This window comes from Brienomyrus brachyistius, unplaced genomic scaffold (genome assembly GCF_023856365.1).
Source record: "Brienomyrus brachyistius isolate T26 unplaced genomic scaffold, BBRACH_0.4 scaffold54, whole genome shotgun sequence".
NCBI lineage: Eukaryota > Metazoa > Chordata > Actinopteri > Osteoglossiformes > Mormyridae > Brienomyrus > Brienomyrus brachyistius.
The window spans coordinates 1,599,252-1,612,319 of record NW_026042329.1 but is presented as its reverse complement, the minus strand read 5'-3'; the positions used below and the strand labels follow the sequence as shown (position 1 = coordinate 1,612,319).

At 44.3% G+C, this 13,068-nt stretch overlaps 1 protein-coding gene across 2 annotated transcripts in view; it reads right to left on the bottom strand.

Moving 5' to 3' along the window:
- The window catches only part of LOC125724040 (tripartite motif-containing protein 16-like), a 32,126-nt gene extending 22,923 nt beyond the window's left edge, over positions 1-9,203 (bottom strand). Inside the window, exons 1-6 of one of the 2 annotated variants that reach the window (XM_049000956.1) lie at positions 8,568-9,203; positions 5,720-5,815; positions 5,203-5,436; positions 4,866-5,025; positions 4,483-4,542; positions 1,602-3,342 (exon numbers count right to left, since the gene is read on the bottom strand). In XM_049000956.1, coding sequence (XP_048856913.1) covers positions 2,828-3,342; positions 4,483-4,542; positions 4,866-5,025; positions 5,203-5,436; positions 5,720-5,815; positions 8,568-9,191 — 1,689 coding nt within the window. In that variant the 5' untranslated portion in view covers positions 9,192-9,203 and the 3' untranslated portion in view covers positions 1,602-2,827. Of the gene's footprint in view, positions 1-1,601; positions 3,343-4,482; positions 4,543-4,865; positions 5,026-5,202; positions 5,437-5,719; positions 5,816-8,567 lie in introns of those variants that run through there. The other variant, XM_049000955.1, reaches the window with a different exon arrangement.
- Positions 9,204-13,068: the final 3,865 nt, after the last annotated feature.

The window sequence follows — 13,068 nt, the reverse complement described above, 5'->3', positions numbered from 1 at the left end:
CAGATGACTTCTTGTTTCCGAGAAATCCGTCAACGACTTTACGGAATTCTTCCCAGGCTTGTCTCTCCACTGTCACCATTTTGGCTGCAAATACATTGTCCTTCAGCAGCCTTCAGCAGCCTTCTTATCTGCGGTCCGCTTTCCGGTACTGTCACTCAGACCACAGTTCTGCATGCAAAGGTCGGCGTCAGTGGACCTGCAGCAACATACCTGTAAGTTTACATAACTGCAAGCTGCCTGTAAACCCTGCTGACTAGTTTGCACAAAAAATCTGTCTATGAGAGGTTACTGGTGATATTATATGACTGGTATCAAAATGACATTATTAGGTGCAGCCGAAATCACAGAAAAACCAGACGTGCTGGAGCAAAACTAAATAAACTAAAAATGTTTGTTTATGAAGGGTGTTTGAAAAATGTAATTTGATATTATTCACCAAATTTGATGTCGGCTAATGTAATCAGACTTAATTCATATATCAAAGGAAGCAGAATTCAGCATTCAGTATAAGTTTTTGGCCAGCAGGTGGAGTCAGGGCTCCATTTCCGAAATGCCATTCAATACTTACAGGCCTTCCCCTACACATTGCTTATTAGTGTATTTTAAATGTGTTAAATGTTATTTGGTTTTTAAAAGGAAAAATACTCGTCAATGACATATTTTCTGTGATGAAAACGGAACAAAAACTAAATACGAAGGCACCTTCAATGACAAAACTAGGACAAATGCTTTTAAAATAATTTTTGAGGAAAATTAACATTGAAAATGTTATACAAATAGACAACTGGACAATGAGTGATATGACGCTCTTTGCACGTTTCTATTACACATGACACGGTCCACCAACAGATGAAAAGTATGAATGCAGTGGTGCAATTTTAAAAACTTGTATGCACACTTGTAATTGGATAACACTAGTTTGGACACCATCAGGAAATCACGTCAGGAACAATCCTGCTCCACTCCGCTTAGCTACATCAAAAACATTTGAGTAGTTTGCAAACCCTATAGACTATTTACAAGGTAATACATGTAAATGCACATGCAGACTTGTCTTGAATTAAAAATGTCACGTCAGCCAGCTGGCCAAAGTTGGCAACCCTGCCATTTCCTGTTCCTTTATGTTTTGGTCTATTAGTTGAATAAAACCCTGTTTGTTTGTCCCATCTCTTGCTCTACCATATGTCATCTCTTATTGCATGACAGCCTGATACTTGATAATGTTTTTGAGAGAGGACACGAGTGTCATGCCCGGCTCGTACGATCCTGGTGTGTGCCACGCCCCCCTGATTATCCACGTGTGTTTCCCCGATCGTACCCAGCTGTGTCCACATATTTTCGCCCAGTCCTGTCTATTTCAGTCCATGTCTTGCCTGAGTCCATTGTCTGTCTGTCATTGATGTTAGATGTTAGTCTATGTCAGATGTTTCCCAGTCCTGAATAAATCCCAGTTTTCCCCCAATTTCGCCTACTCGCCTGTTCCTTGCCAGCTTACCTGCTTGTGCGCTACCCAGCGCTTCACCAGCATCCTGACAATGAGTATTTTTTTAATAATACAAATGAACATGTGTTAATACGCAAGTAATTTGTTTGAGACAAAATTTTGTTTTTATTTTTGTTTTTATTTGATGATGAATAAAGTTCATATAAAGCCAATTTAAAATTGGAAAGAACTGCAATGTTTCACATTACAACAGTTATATTAAGGTCCTTAAAAACTTAAAAAATGTTCAAACCTAATGGCATGCTATAATGACAGCTTTACATATGTTACCTTCAGGAATCTAGATGAGTTTCATTTGATTGTGCTTACTGTAGATTTAATTGACTAAATCTGCTTTAGATTTAGTCGACTAAATATCCTGTCATTGTATCCTGTAAGTTGCATTTTTGTCAAAGCACTAAGACTAAAACTAAATCAAAATATCTCGTAGAAATTAACATCGTAATGCAAACATAGGCTGCTTTTGCTAATGGAAATAGTCAAACTACAACACCACAGACTGGCTGCATATTGCAAGCTATTAATATAAGTTGCAGCAATTCACACCACTGTGAAATGTCATTATATTCCAATGGGTCTTTTTCTTACATGTTGTTCATGGCATTGAAATACTTGTCATACCTTATTATTACTGATGAGAGGCAAACCAGAAACCACACGCACATTTGAAATTGAAATAGACTATATTTGTCTTAAACAGACATTTATGCTTGTCCCATTATCAGATGGGACTCATGTATTATGTCATAATCACAACAGTGGTGACAGCACAAGTAATGAGGATAAAATCATGTCTGAATGAACAGTCGGCCAAAAGCAGAAGGTGTGATGGTAGCCCTGTTATATGGAGCCCCCCCCCCCCCAAACAGCAATGTTCTGAATGTGCAATATAGTCCAAGTTCACACAGCCAGCATAAACAAAACTTAAGGTGTAAGACCTAGACCTACCACATTAGGTAGGAAGGTGCCTATTTCTACCTACTGCACAGAGCATCTGACATTAAATGGGGGGAAATGCTACACTGCAGGTTTCTACAATCTCTTCTATATCTCCTGACCGGTTAAATCTAGACTGAAATTAATCCAAGCTGTTACAGCAGTATTTACTACTGTCTGACTTTTAATACACTGGCCACCAGTGACAGTCAGTGCTCAATTTTCCATCAGTGCTAATATACTGTTTCTATGCCATGGACAACATTCCAACCCTTTAGACCCCTCAGTCACTGCTATTAGTTAACAGTTGTGTTTATTTTTAATTATTTCCACTTTTTACACAAAATCCTAAATACACCAAATTTAAAGAGATTTGGTGTAACCCATTTAGCACAGTTTGATCGTACTGCCATCAACCTGAAACCCAGGATAGAGGGGATCAGTGAACGTGGTCTGGACCTTGTGCAGGAGGGTCACTGTGTCAGAGACGCTGTAGAAGGACAGAGTTCCTGCCCTGTGATCCAGGTACACTCCTATCCTGGAGGAATGGGAGCCATATACTGCAGTTTGCAAATTATTGTGCCAGAATGAGTAACTGGAGGCTGAGCAGGACAAATACCAGGACTTGTCATTGTATCCAAGCCTGTTGTCATAACCAACTTCTTTCAGGCTGATCCCTTTATATGCTACACCTATACTGACTGAACGCCCGCTCCACTCAACCTCCCAGTAGCTGCGTCCAGTCAGACCCTCTGTACACAGCACTTGGTGGCTTGTGTCATGCCTCTGCTGGTATTTATAATACACTTGAATCTCACTCATGCATGTCACCACTCTGTTCCCCTCAGACAGACAGATGTTTCTGTTTGCTGTGTTGCGGTCCAGAGTGAGCTGACAGGAATCTGATGGAGGAGAAGATCAGCAGGTGATGTTTTGGTTTCATTTACTCCTTATATTAAACACATAGTGTTTTTGGTTTATTTTAATGCTTTGAAAAGTATTTTGAAAAGTAAAAATAAATAAATGTATGTTTACCCGTTCATGTTTATATGGTCATATTCTCAACATCGATGTCTCAGAGAAGAAAATGATAAGTAATATAATATTAAACATCATGAGTCACATTACAGAGATTCAAAGGCTCCTGACGTAAACAGCTCATATACAGTTGTGCTCAAAAGTTTACATTCCCCAGTTCTTAATACCGTGTTTTGCCCCCTTTAACATCAATGACAGCATGAAGTCTTTAGTGGTAGTTGTGGATGAGGCTCTTTATCTTCTCAGATGGTAAAGCTGCCTATTCTTCCTGGCAAAAAGTCTCTAGTTCCTGTAAATTATTGGGTCTTGCATGAACTGCATGTTTGAGGTCTCCCCAGAGAGGCTCAAAGCTATTGAGGTCAGGAGACTGAGATGGTCACTCCAGAACCTTCACTTTATTTTGCTGTAGCCAATGACAGGTCAACCTGGATCATTGTCATGTTGGAATGTCCAAGTACGTCCCATGCGCAGCTTCCGGGCTGATGAGTGCAAATAATCCTCCAGTATTTTTTGATAATTTACTGCATTCATCTTGCCATCAGTTCTGACCAAATTAACCCTTTATACACACCCACTAATTACAAGCAAACAGATTAATTACCATTCAAACGTATTTGTGTCAAGTTGTGTGCATGTTATCAGGCCAAATCACCAGGGTATGTAAACTTTTTATCAGGGTCATTTGAGTAGTTTCTGTTATCATTATGATTTAAAAAGAATAAACACAGTTGTTTGACAATTAATGGCTTCAGCCAACCACTAACCATGAGTGAAAGAAAGGTTTTTCTGTTATCATTCATATTCTCTGAAAAATGGTTAAGAAATCATAAATTCTGGCAGGGTATGTAAACTTATGAGCACAACTGTAAATATGAAAGACCAGGAGGCAGCTGGAGAGAGAAAGTGAAGCTCCCCTAGCAGAAGAAAATGAAACACAATAAAACACAATAAAACACACTCCAGCTCATACAGGGAGAGAGAAGCGTGTGTGTGAACAGACTCACATTGTAAGAATTCTGCTCTGGTCCTGGGCACTAATACCGGTAGGACGGTGTCTTTGGTAACTAGAAGGAGACAGAGAGAAACAGTGATGTGAGTAAAAGGAATTTACTTGTGGGAGATGGACTCACTCACTGTGGAGACACCAGCACTAGGGTATTATCATCTTGGGGGCATTTTAATCATGTGATAATAATTCTGAGTGAAACACAATACAAATTTCATTTTGCAGAAACATGATTCCTGCTATTTTCTGGTTTTCTGAAAGATTTAATCTTATTTGAAACAGAAACTGACTTGGACACACAAACTTGAGGTTGACTGTACTGCATACTCTCTCTGTATGGTCTGTATTGGACATGAATAGACTGGAAAATTATTTATTTACCTGTGTGATTTATCTCTGTTGTTTTCTTTTCGCAAACATTCTCCAGTTGATCCTTCAGTTCAGAAACCAAATTCCTCACATTCTCAAAAGAGCACTGTGGACTGACGGAGATTCTGGGTCCAATTGAAGCTTCAGGAGTGACAAGAAGACCCTGGCACCTCTACAGACACACAGTCTGATTAAACAGCTTCATCAAAACAAATGTGCATTGCAATCTAATTGAAAGGAAGCTTTTAATGAATCTCTGACAAATGACAGACTAGCTGAAATACAAATGACAATATGCATCCATTTGAATACTCTGGTTTTCTTATTGCCAAAGTAGCTGTTCTGTTACCTGGAGGAAATGGATGTGATCCTCTGTGTGTGAAAGCTGCTCCAGCTCAGAGTGTCTCCTCTTCAGTTCATCAATCTCCTGCTTCAGTCTCTCCATGTCTCCTTCAGCCTGACTCACTGCAGCCTTCTCCTGATCTCTGATCAGCTTTGTCACCTCAGAGCGTCTTCTCTCAATGGAGCGGATCATCTCAGTGAAGATCCTCTCGCTGTCCTTCACTGCTGACTGTGCTGAGCTCTGTTGGTGACACAGGGAGCAGAGGACAGTAAATTGGCCCCTATTGAGACTCCAGAGAGCCTCATTGTACAATAGAGATGTGAGCTGACAGGAGGTATAAAAACAGCACAGGGCTGGGGTTTGGAGCGTCACCATGCTGGACGCCTCAGGTACTGAAACCCAGCCATTAATTAAACCTTAAAGGACTTAAGTTGCCCATATTGGAAGAGCCTCAATTCCTCAATTCAAGCCTGAAATGGTTCTTACAGACCAGCTGTCATCTTCTCCTCAGGTTCATACTCACTGTGAATGAGGCCACAGCCTCTCTCAGCTCCTGCAGCTCCTTCTCTCTCATCTGAATACTCTGCTGAAAATTCTTCTGTGTTTTGCCCATTTCTTTCTACTCAAGGAAAAAAGATGACAAAGCAAGTTTGTTTCATTAGCTGAGATCACATTCATTTATCCTCCTGTCCAGGGTGGACCCCAGCCTTGGGCCCTATGCTGCCTGGGAAAGGATCCAGGCACTCCCCCTGACCCTGACCCAGATAAGTGGGTAGGAGATGGATGGATACCGCAGCACTACACGTTCGAATGGAATGAAATGATGTGAAGTATTTTTCTGGTGGTAGGACTTCCAGTCCTGCTACCAACCCCCAAATTTTCCCTGAAAGTTGTAGGACCCGCTTGCAGAGTCAGATAGGGTAACATCACAAGGTGGCGGCACGTCTAGACACTACGGCTGTGTGCTCTCCGACTCAGAGCTTAGTTTTACCGTCATGCCATACATCTATAATCGGCAAGATATTTTATCTATCAGACTACGGAGCGAGAGTTACTCGACATGAGAATTTCTCCGCATCCACAACATTAAGGACGACATCCCACAGACACGGGGCTCTCCGTGGATTACAATTCCATCTTCTATGAGACGACGACGCTGCAGAGACATGGTTATCCGGCTAGGAAGCTACACAGCACATCGGCAAGACAGGTAAGAGAGCTCCGATAAGAAAAGAGGAGGGGCGTTGTGCACCTATGTGAACAACAGCTGGTGCACAAATTCCACCGTAGCTGTCAGACACTGCTCTCTGGATGTGGAGTTTATGACGATTAAACGCTGACCCACTTACCCCGTGAACTCAACGCCATACTGCTAACAGCTGTCTATATAACACCGGATGCTAATGCTAACTTGGCCCTGGGGCTTTTGCAGGACGCCATCAGCAGCAAACAGAGCAAGTATCCTGAGGCTGCTCACTTTAATCATGCAGATCTGAGAGCTGTTCTCCCCCAATTCCATCAACACATACAGTGTGCAACCACGAGAGAAAAAACATTGGACAAATTGTACACAAGCATCAGACAGGCCTATAGGGCTAAACCCCTAGCACACCTTGGCCAGTCTGATCACACGTCTCTGCTTCTGATCCCTGCATATACTCCCCTCAGAAAATAAGCTCCCATTATGACCCAGACTGTTACTACATGGCCCGAGGATGCCTCCCAATAGCTGCAGGATTGTTTCCAGGGAACTGACTGGGAAATTTTCGATCACCGGGATCTGGAATACCATACAGTACTACAGTAGTACTGGATTACATCAGGTTCTGCATGGACAACGTCAGCAGGGTCAGACGCATAAGGATTTATCCCAATAGGAAGCCCTGGATGAGGAGGGAGGTCCAGAGCCTGCAGAAAGACAGAAATACTGCTTTCAGGTATGGGGGTAGGGGGCACTTTACTGTGCAGTGAGAGCCAACCTGAAGAGAGGCATCCGAGAGGCCAAGGTAACCTACAGAAGGAGGATAGAGGACCTTCTGAGGAGTAACAACACCAGGCTGGTGTGGTGGGGTGTCCAGCACATCACCAGCTACAAATCCAGCAACTCCAAGGCCACTGAGGGAGATGCTTCTCTGGCAGAGGAGCTAAACTACTTTGCCCACTTTGAGGTGACATCAACAGCAGCTCCGCTGCAGCTGACTAGTTACAACAGCAACACACTCAAGTGAACCCGAGGAAGGCTGCAGGACCTGATGGTGTAGTTGGACGGGTGCTGAAGGATTGTACGGATCAACTGACTGGAGTCCTTACTAGGATTTTCAATGAGTCCCTGCCCCAGGCCACTGTCCCAAAACGACTAGTGTCAAAACTGGCAGACTTGGGACTTCCATCACTCACCTGCAGTTGGATACTGGACTTTCTGTCAGGTCGCTCCCAGAGGGTGAGACTGGGTTCCCACACCTCTACTGCTCTAAGTCTCAGCACTGGGTTGCCGCAGGGCTGTGTGCTCAGTCCGCTCCTCTACACCCTCTACACATATCACTGTGTCCCCACACACACCAACAAGAAGATCATTAAGTTTGCAGATACAACGCTGATCGGGCAAGGAGAGTGAGCTGGCATACAGAGAGGAGTGGCTGTCAGAGTGGTGCAGAGTCAACAACCTGCTCCTCAACTGTCTGGTCTGGGAACTGCAACTCCAACCGCAAGACCTTACAATTCACAGGATTCTAACCCCTACCCTCAAAATCACCACTGCACCCCACGTACATACATGTGCTTAGATTAGATATCTGTTCAGTAAAGTCATTCTGCTCACCACTGTTAAACTGCACACTTATCATTGCACTTCTGTAGTTAACAAGCTGGCCGTTCTCCTCTGATCTCTCTCATTAATATGCCATTTTGCCCACAGAATGGGCAAAGTCTGGGTGTTGTATGTTTACTGCACAGTGCTCAGTAAACTCTCAGGAAATCCCGGGAAAGTGGCCGTTTTGGAGATGCTGGAATCACCACGCTTAGGACCAACAATCACACCATATTTAAAACCTCTTAGCTCACACATCTCAGCCATTCAAATTCACTATTTGAAAGTGTTTTTAGTAGGAATTCAATCAGAACTTTTTACATTTTTTAGTAACACCTGACACGGGTTTGCCCCATTGAGAAGAGAGCTACTTATAAAAGTGAAAGTACTAAATTTATCTTTAATCAATTATAAGACATTTTCAGTGATTAATTTTCTGTGCATATTTCTTTCATGTAACTACCCAGACCTAATCATAATTTTTTCATCAGTGCGAACTTTTTCACAACCGGAATAAAACATTTTCAATTTATATAAAATTACATAACAGCGTTTCCATTCTGACCTGTATCTCCGCCCTTCCTGCAGCAGCTGAGACTGTATCATGGCCTCTGTGTTCATCCATCACACACAACAGACAGATGCACTGTTTGTCGTTGCGGCAGTAGACCTCCAGGGGTTTGTCATGGTTGGAACAGACCTTGTCCTTCAGATGGCCGATGGCATCAATGAGCTTGTGCTGTTTTGCATGGTGGAGTTTATTGTGAAGCCGCAGGTCAGTTTCACAGTAGGAGGCCAGACACACCAGACAGGACTTCACAGCTTTGTGTTTTCTTCCAGTACAGACGTCACACTCCACATCTCCAGGTCCAGCATAATGGTCAGCAGGAGTAGCTGCTTGTAGTCCAGTCTTCTTCAGTGTCTCCACCACTTCAGCCAGTATCGTGTTTCTTTTCAGAGCAGGTCTGTGCGTGAAGGTCTCTCTGCACTGGGGGCAGCTGTAAACTCCAGTATGATCCTCCTGATCCCAGCAGCTCCTAATGCAGCTCATACAGTAACTGTGTCCACAGGGAATAGTCACTGGATCTTTCAGTAGTTCCAGACAGATTGGACAGCTGAACTGGTTCTGATGCACTGCGACACTGGCTTCTGCCATTTTACCGCGAACACTGATAGGATTCAGTTTCATTTTCTCTCACAGTCGTCTGTGTGTGACAGTGGGAGGAACTTCCTGCTTCTCAGGCTGCAGTAGGTGTGGTTTTGGACTGAGACCAGACTGAGAAGAGCAGACTGGGCAAACACTGGAGCTGAAGTTTATGAAAGCCCTGAATGACATGCCTACGAGGAAGACCTCTTCAACAGGCACCATGTTAGTCCACAATTAAGAAGATACAGACACCTTTAACATTTCCCTTAGCCAGCCAGTTGTCCCCACGTGCTTCAAGGCCACCACCATCATATCTGTGCTGAATAAGTCTTCTATCTCCTGCCTCAATGACAACCTGTCATCATGAAATGCTTTGAAAGGCTAGTCGTCTCATTTTCCTTTCTTGAAATGAATAACACATATGTAAGAGTGCTGTTTCATCAGCATTCAACACCATCATCCCCCAGAAACTCATAGGGAAGCTAAGCTTGCTGGGCATCACTACACTGAGCACTGTCACCCCCAGGGCTGTGTGCTCAACCCACTCCTGATCACCCTCCTGACCCAAGACCGTAGTGCTGAATACAGTTCCAACCATCATCAAGTTTGCTGATTACACAAAGGCAATGGGTCTCATCTGCAATGGTGATGAGTCAGGGTACAGCATGGAGATTCAGCAACTGAACAACATATCAACTGAATCAACCCATGCTGTCCACCCCCTGCTGCACATTGTGGACTCTGCAGTGGAGTCGCTCAGGAGCACCGGATTCCTTGGGCTGCACCAGCCAGCTGACCTCATCTGGTCCCTCAGCACTTCCTCCTCTGCCAAGAATGCAGAGCAGCATCTTCACTTCCTACTGTAGCTAAGGAGGGCAAGTCTACCTCCCCCCATCCTCACCATGTTCTAAAGGGGCACCATCCAGAGTGTCCTTACCAGCTGTATCACTGTCTGGTCTGGGAACTGCAACTCTGACCACAAGACCATACAATGGACTATACATGCAGCTGAAAAGATCACTGATAACTCTCTACCCTCCACTAATGGGATCTTTGTGACATGCTGCACCTGTAAGGCCTTCATCATCATGAAAAAGCCTCTGACCCATTCCATAGTCTGCTTGTTCCTCTTCTGTCTGGCAGAAGGTTCCGGAGCATCCGAGCCAGTTCCGCCAGACTCTGTAACACCTTCTTCTCCATGGCCATCCAGATTCTGACGTCGTTGCTGCCTCCTCCCCACAGATTTGGTCTTTACATTAACTCTGCCATTCAATAGCACTTTATTACTTTATTGCCATTTGCAGCATTATTGCATTATTGCATTGTTTATTTGGAGTCCATGTGTGTCATTGTTTTTAATGTGTCCCCCACACCCCTGCACTTGTCCTGCCTGTGCACTTTATATGTATTTATATTTGCAGCTCGCACCGCAGTCCAGGGAACGTTTCATGTTACCATATGCACTATACTGAATATGGTTGTGTTACAGTGGGGTGGCATGGCGCAGGCGGGAGTAAGGTTAGCAGATAGGGGGGAAAGGACCAACCAATAAGGGAAACAAAACCAGGACAACTGAATGAACAGGAAACAAGGAGCAAGCCAGCCTCGAACCCACAACCACAAAAGGAGGGAACAAGATGGCCAGCAACACCTGCTGGCCAAAAGGGAGTAAGACACATAGGACAGGACCAGACAGGCACCGATCCTGACAGGTTGCTGTTACAATAAAGCCTCATTAGACTTGATTATAAAGCTATACGCACAGCAAATAAGTACATTTTTATGAGTATAACCGTTTCTGATAGACATGGCACCGATCCAATAGCCACTATCAGCATCAGGCTGATACTGATAAAAAGTGATGGATCAGATATCAGGGTGACAGGGGAGTAAGAAGCCAATCTGAATTTCCATCAAAGGTAGGTCTAGCCTGAAAAATCACCACAATTCTTGAAGCATTCTCAAGTTGTGGCTCCTGGGCACAACTCTGAAACTAATGCTTGTTATCTTACTATATTCAAGGGCATCAACTCAAAAAGGACATTGCTGCTTAAGAGGTGGTCCAATTCAGAGCTACAACAATGATTCCTGACATGGGATGTCTTGCGAGCAGAGGTTGGCAAATCTGTTCAACACATAGTTCAATGCTTTTCTGATCTCCTCCATCTCATTCTCAACTGCATTACTAGATTCTTTGGTAGCATTTTATTTTGTTTTACTTTCCTTTTCATTTTGCAAGGACAGCAGAGGTACAGCTAACAGCAGACAGGCCAGTGAGTGGCACACAGCAGCGGTACAGCTAACAGCAGACAGGCCAGTGAGTGGCACACAGAAGCGGTACAGCTAACAGCAGACAGGCCAGTGAGTGGCACACAGAAGCGGTACAGCTAACAGCAGACAGGCCAGTGAGTGGCACACAGCAGCGGTACAGCTAACAGCAGACAGGCCAGTGAGTGGCACACAGAAGCGGTACAGCTAACAGCAGACAGGCCAGTGAGTGGCACACAGAAGCGGTACAGCTAACAGCAGACAGGCCAGTGAGTGGCACACAGAAGCGGTACAGCTAACAGCAGACAGGCCAGTGAGTGGCACACAGCAGCGGTACAGCTAACAGCAGACAGGCCAGTGAGTGGCACACAGCAGCGGTACAGCTAACAGCAGACAGGCCAGTGAGTGGCACACAGCAGAGGTACAGCTAACAGCAGACAGGCCAGTGAGTGGCACACAGCAGCGGTACAGCTAACAGCAGACAGGCCAGTGAGTGGCACACAGCAGCGGTACAGCTAACAGCAGACAGGCCAGTGAGTGGCACACAGCAGCGGTACAGCTAACAGCAGACAGGCCAGTGAGTGGCACACAGCAGAGGTACAGCTAATAGCAGACAGGCCAGTGAGTGGCACACAGCAGAGGTACAGCTAACAGCAGACAGGCCAGTGAGTGGCACACAGCAGCGGTACAGCTAACAGCAGACAGGCCAGTGAGTGGCACACAGCAGCGGTACAGCTAACAGCAGACAGGCCAGTGAGTGGCACCCAGTACTGGTGGTGGTTCCGCATCTGTGCCATTTCTATCAGTAACAGTTATACTCATCAGAAATAAACCGGCAAACTGCACAAGTGTCAGTTTTCTCACTGCATAACTTTAAATCAAATGAACAGTCAAAGATAGGGCAGAAAGTAAGTACAAGCAAGGTAATAAAAAACACTCCTAACATTACTCACTTTCTTTCCATGCACACACTTAACAGATAACAAGTAGCGAGTGTCATGTCATTTAATGCACATTAAAGGGAAGAAAGAAAAAAGTAGGGAGTCTAACAAACCGAGGATGGGAAACAGAACGCTTAACTTTAGTCTTTCTGACAAAAGTTTTTATAATCAAGTCAAATGGGCCTTTTGTGTATAGTTTTTATAATCAAGTTAAATGCGGCTTTATTGTCAGCACACTGCACCCAGTGAAGCGAAATGATGTTCTCTGGACCATGATGCAAGCTACATGTATACAAAAAATGAATAAACAGGACAAGTGCAGGGGCGGGGGTGGGGTGGGAAGACACGTTAACAGCACTGACACACACTTGGTGAAGTAAACACTGATGGAATGTTTCAAATGGGCAATGATGGAACAGCAGAGTGGTACGTAGGAGATAATAAATTAGGAATGGGCACATAAACTCATTACGAGTACATCCGCCATGCTGGGGGGGACACTTTTTCAAATATCTCCAGACAGCGACACACAGCAACCGAAGTACCAGTAATCCCACACTTCTCATTACTTCTTTTTTTTGTTAGTGATAATTAATACTAACAGAAAGTATGCTGAAAGAACGTGCCCGAGAGAAATGCCCATGACGAGAAATGCTTACAAAACACAACGAGGGCTCGGTATGAGGAAAAAATATCAACCACTATGAGCT